Raw genomic sequence first — 25,351 nt, forward strand, 5'->3', positions numbered from 1 at the left:
TTCATACAATTTTCTGGGGCAGGAGAGAAAGTCTTTTCAGGTGAATTTGCTGTAAGCCTTTTCAGTTCTTGTTAAGATTAAAGCTCTGTTTTGTAATTGTATTGATAAAATGCACTCTTTTATAATGTATCTGATTTAGAATGGCTTACTTCATTGATTACCAAATTAAAGTGATACAAAATCAATAGTAACACGTACTAAAAGGATTAAGGACAGGACAACTGAAAAATTTCAATACAGTTGTTAATGGAAAGTCAAAATCTACTGGCTGTGTCTTTTTCTTCAGCAAGTGCTTTCTGTATCTGCCAGTGATCAGGAAGAAGTATGGAAGCTTTAGTGGTGAAGTTTTCATTGGATGCAAATATCGGTGGAGTTGCTGCTCTCAGGTCCATTACTGCTACACCCCAAAGGGGTGTAAGTCACCAATTTTTTTTTCTGGGAACTTACCCATGTATTTTAATTCAGCTAAATAAAGTGTCTGCTAAACACCTAGCAAAAAAAGTTGTGGGTTTCACTTTTGGTAGAGGAGCTTGTGCTCTGAAACACGTGCACTCTAAAAATGAGTTGAATTGTGATGAATTCGAGCTGGGAAATGGCTTTTGGGGTGAGGCAATACCTGTGATAACACAATACTTGAGTTACAAATGTGGTTGAGTCTAACCTTATGGTGCTGCTAGGAAATTTGTAACATCAGGAGAGTTGCTAACAAAGCCAGAGATGTGATGGATTCAGAATGTGAAAAGCCTGTCAAACTGAAATTAAAATTCAGAAATTTTGGTTACACCAAGTTTGACCTAGTGAACAGTGACTTGCTCACTGAGTGTAAGAGGTCTTATGGTTAAGGGAGCCTCTTTAACCAGCCCAAGGTGCACAGAAAGATCCAGTTAATGGAAACTGATGCTGGTGATTTCAGTTCTAGGGCATGCCTTATAAAAAATGAACTGCCAGTTAACAACTGAAGCTAAGAAAATGGTTTATAGCTCTGTCTATTAGAGTGTGTTAATGAGACTGTTCTTAATCCCATCCATCACCTGGAAGTTGAGGCTGAAGTTACATAGGAGGTGTTCAATGTCCTCCTTTTATTACAGAAATGTTGTGTTTGTCTCCAGATCTCATCAGAAGGCAAAACCTTCACTCCTCCCTATGACCTCCCTTCCCCTCCATCCCCTACTAAAGCTGTTCATAAGCAAGTACCATGTGTAGGGTTAGGGTTGGTGAAATGACATTTGAATTGCATATGGGCAGTTTCAGTGCAAGTTTGTCCTCAGCAGGCAACAAATATCATGAAAGAAACCACAGCAGAGATAAGAGCTGTAGAGGACAGAATCAATATGTACTTAAACCTTCTGTATTTTTGAGATGTACAAAACTTGCCTCTTTGTTGGTGTAAGGGATGCATATGAGTGAGAGCTGAGAGCATGTGTGTGTGTGCTTGGGTAAATTTGCATTTAGAGTGTCTCCTCCTTAACACCTGACATTAAATATTTATTTGTTATACCAGTATTGCTGGTATTACTACTAATTCTTTCAAAATTGCATGTTCACTTTCAGTGTAAAATCTCTCAATTTTTCAGCCTCTCAGGTTCCAAACTCTGGCAGTTTTATTCCCCTTTTGTTTCTTCCTGTAAAATGTGCAATTTTACTGGCTTGCAATACAGACTGAGTGCCTTCAGTTTTTAAGTCTTTGGCTTTTATCGATATGCAGTGGACTGTCAATGTTAATATGGTGTGGTTCTTAAAGTGCAAATTATGCCAGGTGAATAGGGGAATACTATTTTTTTCTTCCTTCTAATGAATTGTGATTTTTTCTTTTTCCCCCAACTGAGTGGGCTTACAGTCATCATTTTTAACACTAAATGGCATGTTTCTCTTGCTCAGTGGTTGTGCCCTGCTAAAGCTTTGTGTGTTTCCCTGGTCATTTTAATGCCACCAGCTCAGCTGTTTCTTTGAAGTGCTGCTGATTAGAAAAAGAAAAGAAATCTGGAAGGCAGAAAAGGTAGAGAAGAAAAGCAAAAGTACTTAAGCAAATGAGCAGCTTTCAAGTTAGTGATGGATTCAAGTTATTTCCCACAGGTGGGATAATGGGAAGAGCTCACAGGTATACAGTGTCTTGTATATGTTAAGGAGGAATGAAATTTATAGCTAATGTCCAAAATGCACATTGAACTGCTCCTGGTTGTTTATATTTCCCCCTTCCTAGACAAATGCACATTCTCATATGGTACAACTGGCATAATGGTGGCCTCTTGTGAAGTTACAAGCTGAATGTTCCTGGGTAAGCTTGCCATGCCCTCCTGGAAGAATAGGGATCACTGAGAGATGGTTATGCCAGGTACAAGGACAGACACATTGTAAAGTCAGCACAAACAGGAGTGACTGATATTGAGGCTGTTTCTTATCAACCTCCTGCTCTTTTGGGGACTGATAAGCATCATGTTGTTATTTTTACTTAACCAGATTTCCAAAGGAAAGAGAGGTTTGTGTTATGTCTCTCTGACTTTTCCTTTCCACTCTCTCTCAAAACCAGTTGTCCAATTTTAACCAAATTGAACAGATGTTTCAATGATACTAAGTTCCTGTTGAACAGAAGATAAGGTCCTGAGTTTATGTGCAGTTAATATAGAGATCACTAATGCTTCATGTATGAGATCTTTTATGTTACAATTTTTCATGGAAATAGCTGCTGCATTTTCGTGCTCAACAAGTAGTCAAAAAGCCAATCAAATGCTAGGACTTAACAGGAAGAGATCAGAGTGCAAAGCAATATAAGAAAAAATAGCATTGTGCCACAATCCATTGGTGCTTCTTTCTCTTAGGTACTAGACTGTGCAGCTCTTCTCCTCAGACATTTAAAAAAATATGTAGAAAAGCAGTATTAGGAATTATTTTATGGAATCCATTCACACTTTTAATGGACAGCTGTGTAGACTGTTACCTTCCTAGAAGATAGAGCTAAGGGGGGATATGGCAGAAGTCAGTGAAGTGTCATGGAGGGGGAATAGAAGCTTACAGTTCATGGATTCTTATTGTGCAAGAAGTAGGGGACATTAAAGTGGTGCTGCAGAAGAAGACAGATTAAAAGCAAAATAGAAAAGAATGTTCTTTATTGTATGCTTGGACTGTAGGACTCCTTGCTGGAGGCTGGTTCCTCAATGTTTGCAGGGCTTCAATAGGATGTTAGTGCAGAGAAAAATCTGTTGAGGTTACTTCATGTTTAGCAACATTCTCTGCCCCAAAAAGTCTTGGATTTGTAATTGGGGGTGGGAGAGGGTGGGCAGTGTCTTGGGTACCATCTGTGTTCCTGCTTCCCAAGAGCTGTAGGATGTTAGCAGGGATACTTGGGCCCATCCTTTCCCCTAAGCCTTGTTCTTACCTGAAACCTCAGTCTGAGGACAGGAGAGATTTTTTGTTTGTGGCTGTGCCAAAGGAAAAGCAGGGAAAGCCTGGTCCTTATCTGTATGGCTTGTCTGGTGGGTTGACCATCCAGTACCTATATGTGGCCAGTCAGTCCTCCCCTGGTTCCAGAGCAGCCCCAGTGCCTTCTCCCTGGTTGTTTAGCCAGCTGCTATGGGTCTGGTGAGAAATGGCATGGAAACAGTGAGAAGGCTGGGGTGAGGAGCTGCAGGCTAAAGTAGAGAGCTGTGCATGCAGGATGTAGAAAGGCATGGAATTAATAGCAGGAGGGATCTCTGTAGGTAAGGAACAAAGGGCAGGTTTTGTATGGAATGAACAGCTGTTTGTCAGTCACAGTAACTTTGGACTTTTACACTGAGACTTAGCTGATACAGCAAGAGTACAGTAAAAATTTGAAATATTACAAAGCACTTGTCAGAGAGGTACTGTCTTGTGGAAGTCTTATAACTTGTCCAGAAGGATTTGAGTTTCTGACTTTTCTCTTCCAGCTATGTTTTTTCTTGATGGCAAGGTACAGAATGACAGGCATTTTCCAAATGCTGTAGTGTTTCTTAAACTTCAGTTCCTTGCAGCAGAAAAGAGAAGCCATTTCCTTCACAGGCATCGCCTCTTCTAAATAACAAATATTCACTTTACATGCTGAGCAATTGCTGGACTAGGAACATATCCAGAGGTTTATTTTCCTGTGTTAATGAAGGAAAAATGGATGTGCTTTTTAGTAGATGTTTCCTTTACAAGATGCAGTAATTGGTGTTTCACTTGCTGAGTGTTTAAACTCTGTAGCCAATATGAAGCAGATACAACCTCTTTCTCGTGGCCAGCTGTGCAAGTTGCTATGGGAACTCGGTGGGGACTATCTGCAGATTACTGCTCTGGGGACCACACCTGGCTTATTTGCATTCAATTTAAGTTGGGGAAAATTCAAAAGAAGAAAAGAGGAGTGTAGACTCGCTGGTAGGCAGGCAAAAAAGGGCTTGTCATTTTGAGACTGTGACATTGGATGGAAAAGATGCTCGTATTCATGCTTCTTGCAGGCTCATGCAGGGCTCTGAATTTTGTAACCTTTTCACATGCATTTCACCAGAGTGTTGTGAGGCTTGTTGGAACTGGAATGTCACAGAGGATTTTTTTTTTTTAATTGCCTCTGACTTAGTTAAATCCCATAGAATTTGCTAACTTTCTCTGCATTTTTAATGAGTCATCTCTCTGTGGTGGTGAGGGATTGTGAAAGCAATGTGGAATACAGGTCCTTCTTTTAAAATGGCATGTTAGATCAACTCAGTGCAGTATTAAAATGTCAGTGCAATATTGAGTGTTGCTGGAGAGCTTAGCTTGAGGGGGTTTTTCTGAATACTGAATTGCTCTTCTTTCAGTGGTGACTGACTTCCTAAGAAGGCTGGGGAATGATTTTCATTCAAGTCAGCAGTGGTGGTCAGTTGGCAGCTCTTGGGCTGTTCGTGGCTGGATTTTTGGGGATGATGGTATCCTGGCACTTAGGGGCTTTACTTTTTTTCTTGCTTCTTCATCCTCACTACAGCAACTTGCCTTTTGATCAAGATTGGACAAAAGTGATGAAAACAGCACTGTATGCTGGCTTGCTCTTTATGTTATTTCTTCCACTGGGTTGGCACTGTTGGGGTACCTTTCTGCAGGAAAACGGAACATGTAAACTATTTTCAGAACAGTAGGCTTAGAAGCTTTGAGAAATCTGAAATCACTACCTTATTAAAATATAAACATATTATATATACACTGTTTATAATATAGAATACATGTTTTATATAAAACATAAAATATGCATGAGTAAAAAGTATATATGTTTATATATCATATTCATATATACATACACACACTCATATATATATATATATATATATATATATATATATATATATATATGAAAAATTCTGAGGGTTATTGTGTGGTTGCTTGTAAACAGCTTCAATTCTGATCTGTTGTTAATGTCACCAGAGCTGTGGTGTCCCTTGAGAATTCCAGTTTTCAGCCTGGCTTGATGCTCTAGATCAGCCTACAGGGGTTTTATACAGAGGTCTCAGACATTTATGAGGTGTACTTGTTTAATTTCTGTAGATTGGTCTACTATGACATCTTACAGTTATTAGTAGTTATTTTTAAATTCTTATGTGAGCAGTTCCTTGAATTTGGGGTTTAGTGCTCTAAGATGTCTCTGTGCTAAACTACTTACTTTTGTATAATTGTATTTGTTGCTCTGCTGCTGCTTCTGTCAGTCAACAACTCTCCATTTTCTTTACTTTCAAAACCTTGCAATTTTAATGCCTTCTTCAATGTATCTGATGAAAATAAGTGATGCTGTAGTTAAATTTTATGGTGTAGGAATCACATTTCCATTTTTGAGCATGGAAATGGCCTGTGTGAGACCAGAAGTCAGAGTATTCTCCAGTGGCATTGGTGGGGTATGTGCATGTGTAAGCGTACTTGTAAAAGTTGTCAGCATTAGTGCTGAGAGTCGGTGTCCCAAAGAGGAAATAAATAGTTATTGTGAGATTGTAATTTTTAATTTCTTCTGTTTGTCACACAATTTACATGCCAGAATTCATAAGATGGGTGTGTAACACAGGAGTGGACTGAAGCTGTAGACAGTGCAAGTTTTGAGGCAATATTCCTGCTGGAACCATCTTTCCCATTTGTTTGTTTCTGTGTCCTTGCTGCCTTTGTGTTTCACCAGGGTAAACATTTCTCCCTCTTGGATTAAAAAACAGATTAGGGTTAGTGTTTCTCCTTGCAGTTGGAGTAGTTTTAAGGCAGACCAACTCTCTTGTGTAGCTGTGTAAGAGGCAGCAAGGCAGCAATGCTGCTTTTTGCTGCCTCAGCATTCATGGCCCATGGTTGTGGTACTGACAAGGCCCTAAATTCAGTGTCCTGGTTTTAATTTTTGATTTCTCTGTGGCAAAAAAAAAAAAGAAAAAGAAATGTATATATGAGACTTGTGCTTTATTGAGGAATGGGCAACTAAGAATTCAAGTATTCTGGGCATCACTTTTGAAAATTTATAGTTAGGTCTTTTGACCTAATTTTTTCAATTGTCTTCTTTTACTCTGTAATTTTTAAGTAGATCATGGCTTTTTTTTTTCTTTTGAGAGGATTCTGCACCTGTCAAACTAAAAATTCCAATCAAAATAAATTACAAAAAATGAGGCAGTGTGCAAAAGTTTACCTCTTCTCTGATTTGCTGGAGAAATAAACAAGAAATTCCTGCCTTCAGTGGTATGTCCATGGGCCTGAAAATCCAATGTGCATGTCTTCCCAGCAAATCCTCTGCAAACACAGCCACAGGTGTCAGCCTTGCTGCCCTTCAGCATTGTTTCTAGTAAACCCCTTCTTGTGGTTATTTTGTGGAAAAGCTGATCAATGCCTTTTCTGCTTTAGCACAGTATAGGTGCTAAAATGGGCAAAACCAGGCTTGTGAACATCTCGTGGAAAATCTCATGTAGGTGGTACTTCATGTGCGTAGTTATCCCATGGTTCTCACTTTCTGCTGTTCCTAAATTATTGGAAATTAAAGACCCAGGTGCCCAAGCACTCTGTATTATTTTTTTTTTCCTGGCTGATAGCAAATACAGTCTTATGTTAGCCCTGAGCAGCCAAAATGATAGATTCTTGGATACGTGTGCTGATGGATGGAATCAGTGTCTGCGCTGTGAATAACTCTGTTTCTTTCTTCAGATCTTGCATCTGGCAATTTTTTGTTCAATTTGTAACATACAAAGCAGCTTGTCTGGAATTTGGCCTTTTCCTCTTTTGAGATCAAATAATTTAAGCTTCAGAAAGAAGCATTCTCATGACATGTCTTGTGGTTCCTACAGGTGTTAATAGTGTCTGGATCAGTGTGCTGAGGGCATTAAAGCAATATCCTTCCTTGGATTTGAGATAGTTATTAAGGAAGAGAGAGCAAAAGCAGCAGTTCCTGCAAAGCGTGGGCACAACAGCCATGCAACTTCAATTAATAGGATGAACTGCAGAGATTTTGCATGTGCTTTTTGCTATTAATTTGTTTGTCAAGCACTCTAATTAGCTAACTAGAGCTAAATACTATCAGGGCTGTTGGTATTGATGAATCCAGTTGGCTCCAGCAGGACTCATTGTAAGCTTAAACCCGTGACTTTGATTTATGTATTTTGAGAGTGACCTGTAGTGTAGTTAATGACAAGTGGTGTGGAGGCTCTGGGATTTGAGCAGTGCTGTGTGGTTAAGTCATACACTGAATTAGTCTCTTCTTTGTAGAGCCCCTGTTCATCAAGCTAGACTAGTAATTGCTACTTTGGCAAAGTGGAGAACAGGGAAACAGCGTGTTGGCATAAGGCATTATGTTTTGATTTACAGGTGAGTTTGAAAATAACGTTTTTAAGCTTTGAGGGCCTGTCCCTGTTATGTGAGTGGACACAGGGAGGCAAATTTAATGCTTTTGGAATGCACATACAGCGATGCTTCCAGGCTGTAATAATTCATACAGCTGCTAAAATAAATATTTCTGTTCAATATTTGAGCTTGGCATAAGTACTCTTCTGTGTCAAGGCAAGTCAATTGTGTTGTGATTTGCATATTAGATAATATTTATTTTTCTGAAATATTTGGTATTTTTAGTGTGTATTGCAATAACAATTTGAAACTACTTTCATTGCGTGGTGTTTTGGCAGTATGAACTGCATTTACCTTTCCCATTCAAATGTGTGCATGATTTCAGTCTTCAGTGGGGAAGACACATTGCCATAAATGTCATTTGTGGGAACAAAGGACCCACCTTAGGTCCAGGAGGTACATGAGGATTGGCTGGTGTTCCCTGCCAGGGGAAATTTGGGGTCACCCCCTTCCTCATGGGCCTGGTACCTGATGGTGCTCCAGGTTCTCCAGCTGCCCCAAGGTGCACCATCCATAAAGGCTTGCAAGCTTTTCCTGAGGTTGTTTTTGAGTTTTGTTTGGGGAAGGGGGAGCTGGGGAGGAGGGGGAAGAAACATGGCCTCTTTTTTTTCCTCAGGACTACTATAACATAGACATGCACCCTTAAATCCCTTTTTTCCTAATTCTGATAAATGTTGAAGTTTTACTGATCTTGTTCTCCAGCCCTCCCTTGTGTTTTGTTCATGCAACTTCACATCAGTCTTCTTTTCAGACTTTATTTTGTCCTGCAGTCCTTTTTTGAAAAGTAACGTGAGGCATGCAAATCCTGTAAGTGTAATAAAATACAAGAGGTGTTCACTAATAGACAAAATATACCTACCCAAGGTGCTCAGTACTTGTCAGTGTGGAATATTTTGGATTTGACAAACCAATAATTTTAAAGGAGAATGAGACCCACATAAGTGGACAAAAATTCAAAACAGGTGTTTCCCATAGCCACATTTTAAGAAATTTTTGTGTGTGTTTTTTAAAACTCCTGCTTTAGTTTGCATACTACTTTTTATATACCAGTTTACTAGAACAATGAATATGTAGTGGTATTGCACCATACCTGAAGCGTGGTGGAATCAGCATGATTTGTTCATTTTCTATGCTAACTTCAAGTTAAATTGGAGGGAGGTGAATGCCCTGAAGACAATCAAATGTGCTAATGTGCAACAGCTCTGTGGCAGGTGGAACATGGTAGTTAAACACAAGTTGGTTTTCAAAGGTGTGGCACTTCAGGTTGGTTTTTGAATTTAGTTCCTGGAGTCAGTGCTTATGATGCATGTAAATAAACAAAAAAACCCACTAAAAACAACATGAAAGAAAAAGTTTCAAGCCATTATGAAATAGTCATGAAAACCATGAAAACATAATGAGTGGAACAGGAGAGCTTAATTCAAGACATGGAAAGACCTAACATTTACTGCTCTTCAAAATATTCCATAATTTCTAAGTAAACGTTGTGACAATAACATTTACTTAACTAACAGGGGTTGACTGCACGAATTTGTACCCTCTGCTATTGAAAAGAAAACATTGAACAGGATGGAAGAAAATCTTTAATGTGAATATAATATGGATGCTTTCTTGCGTGCCATGGCGTGTAGGCAGTGAGGGTAGGGCAAAGTGTTCAGATGATACACCTGAGTGGCAGAATTAGCTGTGAGTTTCAAATAAGGCTGTTTGCTTGTGGACATTATAATTCTGTATTTATTGAATAAGGGTATTTATTTTATTTCTCTCATTGTATCACTGCCCCCCTTTCTTCTTCCCTCCTTGTGTGGTGGTATTGTAAATTTGTCATCAACACAGTTTTCTTTCTATGAAAAAAAAGACTTAATCCATGGTAGTTGCTACCTTCTGTGGACAAAAATAAGTTGCATAAAAAACCAAACCCACAAACAAACCCTTTTATATTAATGTATCAGGTGCTTACAAGTATCCGCTGTCCTGCACTGATAAGATAAATTAGCATTCCTGCTCAGCTCTCCACATGCTTAATTTCCTTCAAAAATGTACACAAAGGAATTTTGAAAGGCATTTTGTGTGGTTGAAAGTTTTAAAGGATAGTTATAATTTGAGTTTGTGGGAAGTAAAATTAGATGTAGACTAAAATTCCAATTCATAGCAATTGCCTAATGACTGGTAAGTCTAACCCAGGCCAATTTTATTTGACTTTTCCAGACAACTGCTCTTTCTGGCTTTCAGAGCAAACTTACCAATTTTCAGATAAAATCAATTCTGTTAGCCACAGTCAAAGGTGGTGGCTAAAATTAGAGTTAGCTTGCAGCACTAGCTATGAACAGACTGCTGTCTGTCCATAATTACTCTAAGAGGATTGTGCCAACTTTAATAACAGTTTATTTTGTTGAAGTATGTGATTTTTACAATTTTTTTAATAACACATTGGAGTTCTGTTTGTTGAAATTTTTGTTAGGTTTCATTTGGGTTGTGGGATGGAGGCTTGGAAATGTCTTGAGTTACAATGTAGTACCTTCAAGGTAAAATGTCCTAAGCATTCATACACTAATGAAAGCAGCATGCTAATGTTGCAGTTATTTCCTTTCCCTGTATTTTGTACTCCATTTGTACATATTCCTTTGCACTCCACTGTTTAAAAGGGAAATAATGAGTTGGGTTATTGGGTAATCTCATCAGAAAGTGCAGCCCTGAAGTTTGCAAAGGTCATGCTTGTCACTGAGCTGGATAGGGGCAGAAATTTCTTAGCTGTCATGGAGGACATGTAGTAAATGACATTTTAGTAATATATGGAAACACATCCATATAAAAAAAACCAAGAGTTGCATAGTCTACAGGTAAAAATGATGCTCCCTCTCCAAAACCAGAGTTATTTAAGGAATCAGGTATTGTCATTATAACTGAATAAAGAAAGTGACATACTTGTGGGGCAGACTGCAAAAGCAAGACATTCATTTGAAGTGGTATGGTATGGGAAATACGTAGGAAGTGACAAAAAGAAGTGAATGGGGTAGAAAGAGTCTCCTGAAATGTTATCTGCAGGTTGTGAAGTGTCTGGCTAAAGAAAATCCGTCTTTGTCGTACCTGGCTCTGTGTTTGTTCCATGGGTTTTAAGGAAGAGTTTGAATAGGATTATGGGGGAAAAATCATTAATGTAAAAACTGTAGAATTGGCTAAAGAGGAGAGACACATTTTTTGAGATATCTGTGGTTTCATGGGATGTGGCAAGCTTTTTACTTATCACAAAGTGCAGCATTTTCTCTTCAAGAGGTGCCTTTGGAGGAAAAATGAAACTGTGAGCAAGGCCCAGAGTGCTGTTTTGCTTAACCATGAGTGCCAGAAGTATGTCCTTAGTTCAGGGTGTTAAGTAACTTTTAATAAACAGCCATAAAGAAAAGAATGGGCAGTGTTGTGTCAGAACCTAAAGAGAACATTAAACTAATGTATTCCACCACTGGTTTTGGAGCAGTGATAGGCACCATTTCTCCCCAGACATTTTCTTTCTCTACTAGAGCAGAGATTAAAAGACTGTCAATGGTAAATTTAAACAAACAAACACAAAAAAACCAGAGCAAAACAAAAAGTGGATGCCCCATCCCTGGAAGTGTTCATGGCCAGGCTGGATGGGGCTCTGAGCAACCTGGTCTAGTGAAAGGTGTCCCTGCCCAGGGCAGGGGGCTGGAGCTGCCTGGTCATTAAGGTCCTTCCAACCCAAACCATTCTATAATTCTATGAGCTTAGATAAAAGGTAAGATAATAACATTGTCAAAGAATGAAGTGGTCACCAAAAGAACCATTTGGTTTGGGTTTTTTGGGGTGTTTGGTTTTGGTTGGCTGGTTGGTTTGGGGAGGGCTTTTGTTTATTTGTCTTTTTTTGGCCAGTTGTTAATTTGACAGGTCAACACCACAATAATTTTTGACTTCAGTTAGGCTGTTGGTGGATGTTGGAGCTCCAGTGAAGGTTTGTGTGGGGTTGATGTTTGTGAGGCAGATGAGCCATGGCCGCACGCGTGCCCGGTTCCAACGGTCACTTCCTGCGCCCTCGGCGCTGCACCTGTGCTGCACCGCCCAGCACCCTCCGCTTTGAGCAGAGCACTGCTGTCCTGCCCTGCTGTGCCTCAGCTCTGCACCTTGCTTTGTCAGCTCCTTGGTTTGTTGCGCCACTGGTGTCCAGCCTCTTCCAGTAAGGCACATGGATTATCTCCCAGTGAACTCCAAAAGTATGTGTGCAGGAGTGAAGTTTACTGAAGGTCTGTGAACCATGAATGTGTGCCTCAGAGGTCTCAGTGGGACACGTGAGTGAGTAGAAAACCAGGTATTAGGAAAACCTATTCAGCACATGTAGTTGTCTCCCTGTAGTAGGGAGCACCTTCTACCTCTCTTCTTGCAATCTTTTTCAAGTGTAGATCACTCATGTTAAATATATAGCTGGGAACATCTTGTGTTAAGTAGAGATATGAACCTGAACAGAAGAAGAGGTCAAGCGTGGAAATAAATTCCAGTCAGTACTGGATGATTGAGAAGTCCCTTTTCTCTCACTCCCTCTTGTTTGTAGAGGTGGTGCTTGAATTCACTTGAGAAATGAGGAGAAGAAAAGTACAGCTATGGTATTTTTAAAGAAAAAAAAAGAAAAAAACAACTTCCTCTTTAAATTCACATTAGCACCTGGAAGTGGGTGGCTCAACCCTGTAATCATCTGCATCATCATACTATCTTTTCCTGATCAGAATATGGAGTAATAAATTTTGTGATGGCCATGTCATGCTTGAATTTTTATATAAATGTTCTTGCTGTTTAGGACACGAGTTTTTGAGTAGCAAACAAACTATTTGAAATGGTTTAATAGAGCCTCATAGTTAGTCCACTTACTTCTGTGGACCACTTTTGGAAAAGAAGATTGATTTCTCCATAGACCAAAGCCTCTTCTCAGTTCTCCAGTGTACTTTGTGGTCGCAGCAGCAAGCGCGTTCTGGTTATCACTGAGTGGTTCAAAGATGCAACGTGGGTGTGACGTGCCCCTTTGAAAAACCATAGCTCTGCAAATAAGCTTTCTTTAGCCATATTGTGTACATGCTTGAAGGGATTAGTAATAGATTTTTGGTTTTTTTCTTGCAAGTCATTGGAAAGCAAAAGACTAAATCTATTTTGATTTCACTCGGGATAGATTAATGGGTGTCAAATGTTACACAATACTTGACATATCCACTGCTGCTAAGTTGGCCGTGGCAAAGGGATTACCCGATAATGAATCACCAAGCTCTTTAGCCGTTTAAAGGGAATCGTGCCACTTCCTTGCCCTGGCAGCACTCTCTTCCCTGCCTGGGACCTTGCTGAGACAGTGCGTGTTCGTGTGTGGAAAACTCCACGCAGATGTGCAAGGCTTGACAGCTTTGTGTTCAGCTTCTACCTTGCTAATTGTTTTCGTGGGATTATTTGGATTGTGTGGAAAGCTTTTTCCAAATCCCCTTTATTACTGATGTTATTGTTGCCAGCAGGAATAAGATTAAAGGTGCTTAAGTCTGTAGAGTTGTTTCTAATTTGTACGTGTCATTTCAGTGGCATTTGAACAGAACTCTGTCTCTTCCCCTCCCTGATCCCCTGTGGTACTGTGCTTGAGTTAGGGCTGAGAAGCCAAGCTATTGGAAGAAAATTCATTTTGTTCCCTAATTATTATGCTGGCACTCGGGAGATAATTTTTCCCTTCATGCACTGCCAATTAATATGCAAATGAGCTGATAAATATTTATACCGTGATTTAAATTATGCAGGGAGCGCTTTCAGTGTACTCTGCAAATGAATTGTTCATGGACTTCAAAGTGCTGGCTGCTGTGCTAACGAGAGGAGATTTGCATAAGGCCCTAATCAGGCGCATACTGATTAAGCTTCATTATGGAAACTGCCAGCTGCAATCTTTGTTTCTATTTTATTACAAAAAGGGGAACTTTTCACGCTTCAGTCGCCTTGACAATGTCAGACACAGCTAGTAGGAGAGACTAAAACTCCACACAGCAACTGAAGTTTCCCTGTTCAGTTGAAGATTGCTATGGTGTAACTGAAGTTGTATTTCTCCCCCCACCTCCCCACTCCCTTTCATGTTCAGTCAGAGCAGTAGTGTAGATTTGATAGAAATTGCCATTCTCCCGTTCCTTGGACTATCTGAACCTGTAGAGGATACCACAGCAATGCTGGACTGCAGCGACTACGTTCTAGGTGGGTACCAGCTCAGCTCTTTCTTATGGACACCGAGGCTGGGAGATTGACTATGCATAGAGGCTTAATCACATATGCAGAAGGTATTTGTGGGGCTGAAGCTCACCAGTGAATCGGCAGCAAATAGCTGCCTGCTAGATGGATAGCTCGATCTGTACCAGGGAAATACATGCTTTGGTTGGTTTGTTCGTTCGTTTGTTTGTTTTCCCTCTTTTCCCTGGCTCCAGGAGAATTTGTTTCCTTTGCTCAGACTTAGGTGATATTAATACAGACCTTTTGCTTTTAGGATTTCAGTCTGAGAAGCATTTGCCTTCTAACAAACACTGGGCTTGACTTGCATATCTGTGTGTTATGCATTTTAAAGCATTAAAATGAATAAGAGGGAGCCTGAGTGTTGAAGGAATTTAGTAACTGTATTGAGCCATTCCACAACAGAATGTATGTTATGTCTGTGTGTTTTTAATATAGCAAGGTTCTTCATGTGTAATAGAAAATAAGGGGGAGTGCACAGTGGTTGCCATTGATACCGTTGCAAGCTGTGCTTAAGGTTACTGGGATAATATATTTCCTGCACTGAGATTCCATCAGGACTGCAGAGCAGACATGCCATAATTCCTTCTTCGTGTCTTTTAAAGTTATTTATAGCAATGGATCATCTCAATTTTACAATAGGCTTTATTTATTTTCAAGGCTTTTCCCCGTGAAGCTCAATGTGTGTGTATATATATATATTTTTTTTTATTATTATTATTATTCCTTTCATTCCATCATATAAGTTCATGTAAGAACTTATATCTCTAAGTAAAAGAAAATTTTTTGAATGGTAAATTTTAAAGCAGACATTTGAGTATGTTTGTTTCTGAATATGATGTGGTTTTTGAAAATGAATTTCTAAATAATTCTTGTCATGTTTTCACTCCCATTAAACTTTGTTTTTCCCATGCACATAAATGAATCATTGTTGCTGATGCAAATGGAATATTAGGCAGTTCCACTTTAATGGGTGAAAGGAAACAGTTAATGTTATATACCATGTTAAGATTTTCAATGCTTTGCCAGCTGTGTTCAGCCTTTATAACACTTCAGGTTGGTCCGGTGTCCACTGCTTCTTTCTCCTGAATGCCTTTGGAAATGTTCCTGAGGGTGTGTGAAAGGCTGGCACAGCACTGCCTGGCGACACCTCAGCCCTGCTAGCAGAGGAGCAGCATGGAATGTATTCACTCCTGAGAGTTTGATTTCAATCATGCACCTGCTGCTTTCGATCCTTCCTTCTGGGGAGTTTGTTTTTAGATAATGTTGGCAGAAGTTGTAGCCCAGGGCCTTTATTTAAAACCCAAGGAAGATCTAAAGGAAGAAAAAAAAGTGAAGGCATTAAGGCTTGGGGTTTTTTTAGCCCACTTCATTTGTTTATTCTTTTAAGTTTGAAGCAGAAATTGCACGAGCACATATAAACCAAGTAGCCTTTTTATTCGACGCAGAATGAATCGGTAGTTGAGTATCCCGCGGATACGAGCCTGTTTTGCTGGTAGCAGTTTTGTGCTTCAGATGGATGTCATACCATTTGCAATGGAAATAGCTGCATTGTTCTTGATGCTTTACATGCAGAAGGCCCACAGATTGAACAAGAAATAGTCAGCTGGTGAAATAATGGATACTATCCTTTGCTTGAACCTGAGCACTACCAGAAAGATGTTTCTTCTTCCAACTTGCTGCTTTTTTCAATAGCAATGTTTGAGGTCTTTGTTAAGGATGGATCTTTACAATAAAATATTCTTCATTTAGACAGGCTTTTGGTAGTTAAGTAAACTTTCTGTATGACTAGTAGTATAAAACCTATTCTAGAGGGATGTATTTTGCAGCATAGCCTTGCAGAAAAACGTGTCCTGGCTTGCTTTTTGGAAAGAGGTCTGTACAGTTATAACTTTGTGTGACTGAGGAAACTTGCTCATCATGTAGGAAGGCTTCTTGTGTGAGCTTCCTCATGGGACACAACAGTGACTGCCCTGCTTGAGTTCTGTGCACAGGACAGCTGTGTCTCCACTCTGGGTTTAGTTTGTTTTGCTTATTCTACCATTAGTAGCCTGCACCTTGGCTCTAATATTTCAATTCCTGATACAAACTAGCAACAGGAGGGCCTCTCTTGTTTTTCTAGCATGAATTTTCTGAAGTGGTTCAGCAAATGGATTCCATGTTTCTGAGAGACAACTTTCTCAACCTGTGCTCTTCCCTTTTGTGGTCAGTTGTATCTTGAGTTCAAGCTGTTCTTCTGCTCTGGGCTTAAAAATTACATCCTACATCCAGTAGCCTCATGAGTTAGCCTGGTTTCCACAACCAAAGGTATTTGACTTATAAGAACTCTTAGCTCATTTTCCTGTTGGATAAGGACTCTTCATATTTATGTCCAAAGCAAAGGACTCCCATTTGGTGTTCTCTAAAGCGAAATTTCAGTAGCCATCTGTGTGTAAAGGAATGAAGTAACACTGCCTATGAAATGCATGTTGCCTATAATCACTCTAAACAAATGTGCTGTTGCCACAACAATAAACTCAATTTAAGATCTATACAAAGTCTAGATAGAAACATAGATCTCTCAGAAGAGAGGGCCAAGTCAAAAGCAGACATTTCTGTATAGTCAGTGGAACCCATGTTATGTTTCTAGAGTGTGACTCATGCTATCCAGATGTGGAAAATGACAAAATAAGGAGCCTGGAAGCAATAGGTTCTGTGCATGCAACCTTAGCGGAACTCTTGTTTTTTAAGACTCTGAATTTGTAGCTTGAATGTGCTAAGCAGAGGTTGTGAAAAATGGGCAAAACTTGTTGAAGTGTGGGCCAACAGCACTCAGCTGCAAAGTTTCTCCTCATTCCCTCCCCCTTTCAAAAAGCAGTTTAATACATCTACCTTTATACTAAGGGTAACACTGATAGTCCAGACCTCTTTTACATGTGGCTGAACATTTGAAAGATTTCAGAATAGGTATAGGAACTTTCTGAGAAGAGTTGAGGCTCTGGAGAGGTTGTACTGGCCTGTCAGGGGAAGTTTTGTGGTTGTTAAGAGTCCTCTGGATTTTCAAGGCTCTATTGGGTTCAACTGCCACAAGTTGTTCATGTGGAAAATTATATTAGTTTTAAAAATATTGATCACAGAATCATTGAATGGTTTGGTTTGGGAGGGACCTTAAAGATTATCCAGTTTCAACCCTCCATCCAACCCCCCCTGCCATGGGCAGGGATACTTTGCTCTAGATCAGGTTGCTCAGAACCCCATCCAAACTGGCCTTAAAAACTTTGTGGATGGGGCATCCACCTCATCTCTGGGCAACCCGTTCCAGTGTCTCACCACCCTCACAGTAAGAATTTCTTACAAATATCCAGTCCAAACTTGCCCTCTTTCAGTTTAAAGCCATTCTTCCGTGTCACTACATGCCCTTCTAAAAATTCCCTCTCCAGCTCTCTTGCAGGCTTCTTTGAGTGCTGGGGGGCTGCTGTAAAGCCTTCATGGAGTCTTCTCCAGGCTCCACAACCCCAACTGAGCCTTTCCCCATGGCTGAGGTGCTGCAGCCCTCAGATCATCTTGGTGGCCTCTGAACTCACTCCAACAGGTCCCTTTCTTTCCTGTGCACTGGTAGTAGCAGGTGATGGCACATGGCAGTAGTCCATCTTCTCATTTCCAGCTTTCATGGACTGCCAAGCAGTCTGGGCATTCTTGGAACTGTCTGGGGGAAAGATGCAGCACAGTTAATGCTGCTCCTGTGTTCTTCTTCAGCCTATTGGTATTTTGGAAATCACTGCTTTGATGAAAGTACATGACAGAAGTAACCTTTTAAGCACCTAGCGAGAGAATATCCTGGAGTAAAGGGTTCATTTTAAGCTCATTGAACTTGCTTTTAGCTCATTATGGGAATGGAAGAGTGTGCTCAAGGATTTGTTTACACTTCATTTTATGAGCTGTTCTGTCTTGAGATTCTTTTTGTAATTTTGGTTTGTGATAATGTGGCACGCTGGGGTCGGTGGCAAGGAATGAGGAAGTAATAAGCTGGAAAGCTGATGCTGTACACAGAACATCTGTATAGATTCCTATATAAGGAAACTATATTCTCTGTCTGCCATCTGGAGAGGCCCTCTGCATTGCACTGTATTCAGCTGACAGGCTTTGAAACCAGGAACAGACTTTTCAATACATTCATCCAGAGGGAGAAAGAAAAGGAATTATTTTATATTTGTATGGCTTTGCCTGAATATATAGGAAATATAAAATAACCTAATGTCAGTGACATTCCAGTAAAATAGAAATGCAGTATTAGGAAAATGGCATCCATTTAATTATAATGACTGAATTTCCTTTCTTTTGTTGGGGTGGGGCAGGGGGAGCAAACACAAGAATAATGTAGGCCATGATAGTCAGACTTAATGTTTTTGAATCTTGGTGTAATCATTGTTCCTTCTTCCCCCCCTCCTTTTTTTTTCTTCTATGACTTTCATTGTATTGAAAATTAAGTTCCTACCTATCACTGCCCTCCAGCATGCTGTCTTTTATTCCCTTAATACCATGTTTTCACATATGGGAATAATGTCATAGAAAATTTTGAAATAATATTTATCTGGAAGATTCAGTATTGTGTTCTGATTTTGGTTGTTCTTTTTTGTGTTATAAATCTGAATTAGGGTAAAGTACATAGCAAATTTCTACTGTTTTGTACTTCCCTTGAACAAAAAGGTATGAACAGATTTGGAGATTTTTTGCTGTATTGTTTTATCTTTCTTTCTGTTTTAATGCAGACTCAAGAATGAACAATCCGTCAGAAACCAGTAAACCATCGATGGAGAGTGGGGACGGGAACACAGGTAGGAAATGATCAATTGGTGCAGATATATTCTGGTGGAATTGAATGGATATTAAAAGCAAAATTTCTTTACCTATTTAGTGGGATTTTAAAAACCCACAAAGCCAAACAAATAAAAAGCTACACCCTTTGATTTCAGATTCCTGGGAATACTTTTGTCATTAACCCTACTGCATATAGGGCATTATCCATACCTACTTTATTGGAGCACCATCTACACTTTTTATATAAAATTTCCCTTCCCCATTTTTTTAATCTGTAATGTTTCTGATACTACCAAAGCTCTGGTGGCACTAGCTCTCCATAAATAGTCTCATTTTTTCCTGGCAGAGCCTACCTTTGGCACTTCTAACTTCATCGTTTATTTTTGGGTTGAAATTTTCCCTGGCAGATGTGGGCCACTGCCTGATCCTGTTTCCATTTTAGATTTCATTCAAGCTGTCACAACAGTTCTCAAGAACAAGTCAAATGGAGAAAGCATAATATATCAATTTTCTTTTAAATTTAGTCAGCTTTTCTGTAATTTCTTAGCGTGTTAGAACAGAACCTTGAAATTTGGTGGGGAAGAACAGATTTTGTGTCAGGGCCACTCTTAAGATGTGACCAAATTCTAAGCCATTGAAGAAGCTCATTGAGCCACTATAACTTAACCATGCTATCTCATGCTTTAATTCCTTTTTGGAGGTAATATAATGCTCATTCTGAGTGTAAGAGAAATGACAGTTCTGAATGGAAAGTAAATAGTTTAACCTAGCTCAGAATCTTTTCTCAGCTCAGAATAGCGTTTGGGAAGAGAAAATTCTGATGAGAGGGAACTTGTTGCTTTGAGAGAAGTCTGGTTACCTTGTATGAGGAAAACAAGTTTTCTTCTTCATGGTTTGATAATAAGAGTTTTATTTTAAACTCTGGAGTTGTGATGAAGTTAACATTATTTAATTTTCTTTTCCTGAGAGGTTGGATTATTTCTGCCAATATATGGGTTCAGTGAAAAGGAATTCTGCCTGCTTATTACTGTGTGTTTTGTTGCTGGCATCTCAGGTTTTATAATTGTCATTGTATTTTAATGGGAGTGGTATCAATTTTTTTCTGCACAAAAGTGTTTTATTATGTATTTAAGGGTATAAGATTATATAAAATATTATTTCAAAAACATAAGGGCCGTAAATATTTCATGATCATAAAGAGCATCAAGGGAACAATGGTTTTAAATATCCCTGTGGACTCCTTGTAGCTGGAGGTTGTGTGTAAACTTCTGAAAAAATTGAGATTTCCTCCCCTGTGTGGCCACAGTTCCCTGCATGTGCTTTCTCCAGAGCGCATTCCCAACACACTTCTTTTAGTGCAACTTTAGCAGTTTCACCTCAAGTGAGCTGGTAAGGAGGAGGATTTGTTTTATTCAAAGGTAATCAGTCAATTATCACAGGAGCATTGCATTTGCTTCAGCAGAACTCTGCTCTCTTAGGCAAATATTTCATCAGTGTGAAGGTGGGGGTCATGACATAAAATGGATGGATTGTAAAGCTGCATGTGTAAGTCCTTTCCTGTTAAAAGGGGATACAATGACTATATTTTTTTTATACTCTAACATTATGTTAAAATTTTAACATTATGTTAAAATTAGTTATTAAAAAGTTTGACTCTGACTGGTGTTTAAAACTTTTGGAATTTTGCTTCTTTGGTTTAAATGTTTCCAGTCTTTCCTTCCAGTTTTGTATCCTGATTTTTAAATTACATGAGCTAAAGTAATCTAGAATTTTTGAGGACTCTCTGTTCTGCAGTCATTGCTTTGTTTTAAAATGCAGTGCTCCTAAACCCCTGGAGATAGTGATTGATGGCATTTGTGATGTTCTTTGGGAGCTCAAGCATCAGTTGTATTAGTCAACTTGGCAGATGTTAGGCTCTGAAAGGAATACTCAAAGAATGTAATTTTAGGCTTCTGATCGGGGTACTTAGATTATGGTTCTGGGCTCAGTGCATACTTGAGTGAAAAGCAGTCAGCTTTCAGCTCGGATGCTGAGGAACTGGAAGTGCCATTGATTTTCTGTCAGTGCTTGTGCTCCCCAGATAATGCCTGATGATGATTTTTATAAACACTCGGAGTTCTTATTTTTGTAACTTTCTCTAACTGTCTGCTTTCCAGTGACATTTGTAAATCACTTGAGTCTGCTGTGTAAACACTAATAGTCTATCTTTTAAACTTCAGTGGATGCTTGTTTGGGTCGTTCCTGTTTTAAACTGTAGTGAGATAATGCAACTTGAAAATGTTAAGAGAAATTACTGTGGAGCATGAATTTACATTTGGCAGAGCTGGTGTTCTCAGGAAAACAAAATAACAGTTACCACTGGTTAAAGATGACAACATCAGTAGTTCTCTGAACTATCAGCTAAGTTTCATGGAAGTTAACAAACTTGGTTTTTTTATTTTGAGCTCTGACTATTTAAGAAACATCATAAAGTCCCCTAATTATATTGGTCACAATACAGTGCCTGAAATATGCTATGACTTTAATTTTTTGTGCTAACTTGACTTCCCTTTTAAGCATCTGAAAAACGAACCCATCTTTCAGACCAATTAAAAACAACAACCAAAACATATGAGTACAGGAGCTGTTGGATGGCTGATTTCTTAAGAACATGTATTGACCAACTGGTCATCAGTATTGCACAGTTAGAGAAATCTTTTCCAGGCTTCAGTTGTGGGCAGACAGTCTATATAGTATCTGCTGGAGAAAGGAGAAGTAGGAAAAACATCTTACCTTACAGTAAAACCCTTTTGATCTCCTTTTTATAGGCAGCATAAAATTTTCCAAAACATCTCAACCTTTTTGTTTGTTTAATGCATCTTCTCTTGTAAGAGCTGTGTGAATGCAGAATTATGAAAGCCAGGGTTATAATGGCTGTGGAAACTGTACTATTATGACATTTGTTGACATAGCAGCAAAGTAATAATTATTGTAAGTGTAGTATTTGGAAGGATTCTAAGGATACTTGTTTGCATTGCTTCATTTCCAAAGATTGGTTTTTCCAGTTTCCATAAGAAGGAAGTCTGTAGGAGAGAGACCATAAACTATTCTTCAACTGCTAAAATCAGGCAATTATCAATGCTAAACTTGGTATTAGGAAATGTGGATAGGGAAACAACAATTTCTGAGTATTGGGAGTATCTCTCTGTCTTTCAGCAGAGGTGGGGGGAGAGAGGTGACCTGGGAAAACATGGTGGTGGTGCTGGGAGATGTCTCCCAGAGCTCAGTGCAGATACCCACTCCAGCTGGTTTTGAAATCATCCTTCTCCTTGGCTGCCTTCCCTTCCCGAGTTCTTTCTTGCATCTTATTCCACATCTCCCCTGATCTGGAGTTCCTCACTCCTCTTCCTTTCTAATGCAGTTTACAAGCTCAGGCTGAAGTCTGATGATTATAATCTGGAATTTTGAGAGTAAGTTGTTCTCCTGAGTGCAGGTGCAATGTTACCTTGCCTGCTGTGCTTTGTCATGCCTTTGCCTTCTGCAGGTACAATTCCAAAATGCCATAAAATAATCCATTTAATAATCCAAAAGTTCAGTATCTACAGTTCTATTCCTTTCCCTGGAGTAGCTCTGTCTTAGTCTTCATCCAAACCAACTCTGTGAAGTTGCTGAGCACATGGCTGAATTTATACCAGAATTTAAACATGCTTGGGGTACCCTGGATCTCAACTGTAAGGGTGAAATTGCATCCCATAGCTGGCTGGGGGTGGAGCACCCAGACCAAAACAAACTTCTGGTGAACTACCAGAAGGGGCAGGACAGGGAGCTGTCCAAGATGGAGCTGGAACCAAGAAGAAAGGAGAGATGGAACATGGAGAGTTCCTACTCTTTTGGAGCTGTTTTTGGTGTTAGTGAGCTCTAGCAGTTATTGAAGTTGGGATGAAGATTGAAAATAGATTAATACCCTGGACTTTTAAAACTATGATACATGTGATTGTATCTGCCATGTCTGTTAATCATCACAGGGTTTTGTATTTAACTCTTACCTTGAACAAAAGTGGCATTCTGGTCCTTTCTGTCCTTACAATATGCTGACCTGCTTCTGACAGCTCCATTTTCCAGCTCCTTATCAGATTTCTTGGGTTCCATGGGAGTGGTGCCACATCCTTCTGAGCACCTTAAAAACAAGGCCTCTCATATGCTGGACTCACTTCATTTTCCTTAATCTTCTTCAAAAGACATGGGCATCCTGTGAAAAATACAAGCAGCCAGGGTAGCATTCCTTCCAAAATTAAGGCTGCATCCAGAGGGGAAGAGACATTGTGCTTCCAGACACCAAAGAGAGTTTAAGATGCAAGTAGTAGAACAGAGAGTAAGCAGGTGTGATGTGGATTTTTTCACCCTGAGTTTGGTTTTGGGAGGCCTGGGGAGAGGGAGTTGATGTCTTTCAAGACTGAATTTAAAGAAAATGTTGTTTTCTCAATGCCTAAGTTGTTTGTTGGGAGCCATGAAGATTTCAAGCTCATTCTTGGAGCTTGCTTTGTTCTAAACTATCACCCAGGAGGCTTTTTTCAGATTTCCATATTAAGAGTGAGCAGAACTGCTAACTGGAGCATTTCTTCTGCACGCTTGCACAGTAGTGCTCTTTTAACATGATATCATGGTTTTTGAGGCTCTTTTTGGAAGATAGTTAACTAGAACAGCTTCACCTATTTACCCAAGTTGAGGCCTGCAGCTGGTTCTCTCAGAAAATAGATAATTTTTTTAACCCCCACAAATTTCCTATTGGAATGAGGAGTATTTGCCCTCCAGTAGGTTTTCTTATCTGTATTTTTTTTCACTCTCTGACCATTGAAAAGTAATTCAAAACCTTTGATTAAATGAGGAGTTGGTAGGTTGTTTCCTTTGACTTTTGGTAGCTATTTGTCAGGAATTATTTTTATATATTTAGCCAACTACTGTTTCCTTCCCTTTGTATTTCTGCATGGAGAGAATTCTGAAGTTTACTGGAAAGAATGAAGATAGATGAGATTCTTCTGGCTCTTTCCAGCAGACCTCCTTATATACCATTCTTTGGAGAAAGGCAACCAAGTTGCATTCCTTCAGGAGCAATTCAGACCAGTGAGAGTCCCTGTATTCGCTTTGAATTGGAATTTTAGACTAATTAAGCAAAATAATTTGATGCAGTTTAAAATTGTAATATTTTTAACACATCTGTGGATCTTTGGCTGCAAGTATGTCTCTTAAGTTTGCAAACCTTGGCCCAAAGCATAGAATTGAAAACTTGGGAGTCAACCAAATCTTCCCCCAAGAACCCCCACCAAAGATGCATCGAAGGGCCACCTTAGGTATACTTTACATGGATGGTAGAAAGTTTGATATTATGTCAGTGTTTAATAGAACAGTGGAGTGACTCAAACAGTCTTTGGAAACGTGACCTGTGTAAGCTGTTTGCAGGCCAAAATATCAGTGTGAGGTATTGGACAGTCTATTTTACTAATCACATTTTATGCCTGCTTGCTTTTGCAGATGTTTGCAAGGAATAGCAACCACCTGTTGTTGCTCAACAACAGTAACTCTTTTGCTCAGTAGATAACCTGGGTTTTTATGGCAAAGAAGGTAGATGATGGAAGGAATTTTGAAGTGGGAGTTACTTTGCACACCTGCCTTTGGGCACTGAACAAAATCTGATTGTCGTGATGAATAAACATGCAAGCCTAGAGCTTGTTTAGCTTCATTTCAGTCATGCAGTTTTAAAGATTGCATCATCTGTTCTAGAAATTCCCTGCAGCTCAACACACTTGGAATCTCCCTTTCTGTGGGTAGTAACAAAAAAAGAAACAAAAAAAAACCACTTGTTTTTTTATTTTTCTTCTCACACCCAAATTATTTTGTGATAATTGGGAGGTTTTCATGTCTTCTGAGCAGTTTGGGAAAAGATTGCAAAAATGTAGGAAAATGACCAGGTTTTAGTTACGTGAGAGTAAGTGAAGAAGCAGAAGCAAGCCAAGGCAGTTTTTTTACCTAGTGAGACCTCTTATCAAACTTTAACAAAAATGTAGAGGAGTAATTTCTGGAAAGAGTAAAACTGTGGCCCATAACTGCTGTATATAGATGGGACTTCTGTTTTCATCAAGTGTTATTTTACCTGTCCTTTAGGAGAGGTGGCTTTTATATGAACCTTGCTGTTGCCACCTCCTGCTATTGGATAAGGGGTGCATGGAGAATGGAAACACAGTTTAATCATAGCAGCAAGCACCCACTTGGTTCTCAAGCTGTGTAGAGAGTGATGGGATAGTAGTGTACATAGAAACACAGGTCACAGAATTCTTTAGGTTGCAGAAGACCTTTAAGATCATCAAGGCCAACTGTTGGGCCAAGTCCCCCTTTAAACCATGTCCTTAAGTGCTGCATCTGCACATCTTTTAAATATCTTCAGGGTACACAAATAGATGATGGAAGCTAAAGAAAATATGATGTTGATTTTGTTCAGCTGACAAATGCTCTATTACTGAAGCCT

General features: G+C 39.4%; 1 protein-coding gene across 8 annotated transcripts in view; it reads left to right on the forward strand.

Moving 5' to 3' along the window:
- Positions 1-25,351, forward strand: part of POU2F1 (POU class 2 homeobox 1) — a 101,551-nt gene that overhangs the window by 40,824 nt on the left and 35,376 nt on the right. For 4 of the 8 annotated variants that reach the window (XM_071433758.1, XM_071433759.1, XM_071433760.1 and 1 more), the window contains exons 1-2: positions 13,839-14,025; positions 18,804-18,869. In XM_071433758.1, the coding sequence (XP_071289859.1) occupies positions 13,908-14,025; positions 18,804-18,869 (184 nt within the window). In that variant the 5' untranslated portion in view covers positions 13,839-13,907. Of the gene's footprint in view, positions 1-13,838; positions 14,026-18,803; positions 18,870-25,351 lie in introns of those variants that run through there. The other 4 variants (XM_071433765.1, XM_071433766.1, XM_071433764.1 and 1 more) reach the window with 3 other exon arrangements.

Source organism: Agelaius tricolor, unplaced genomic scaffold (assembly GCF_023055355.1).
Source record: "Agelaius tricolor isolate 1412-34295 unplaced genomic scaffold, bAgeTri1.0.p SCAF_9, whole genome shotgun sequence".
In the NCBI taxonomy this organism is placed as follows: Eukaryota; Metazoa; Chordata; class Aves; order Passeriformes; family Icteridae; genus Agelaius; species Agelaius tricolor.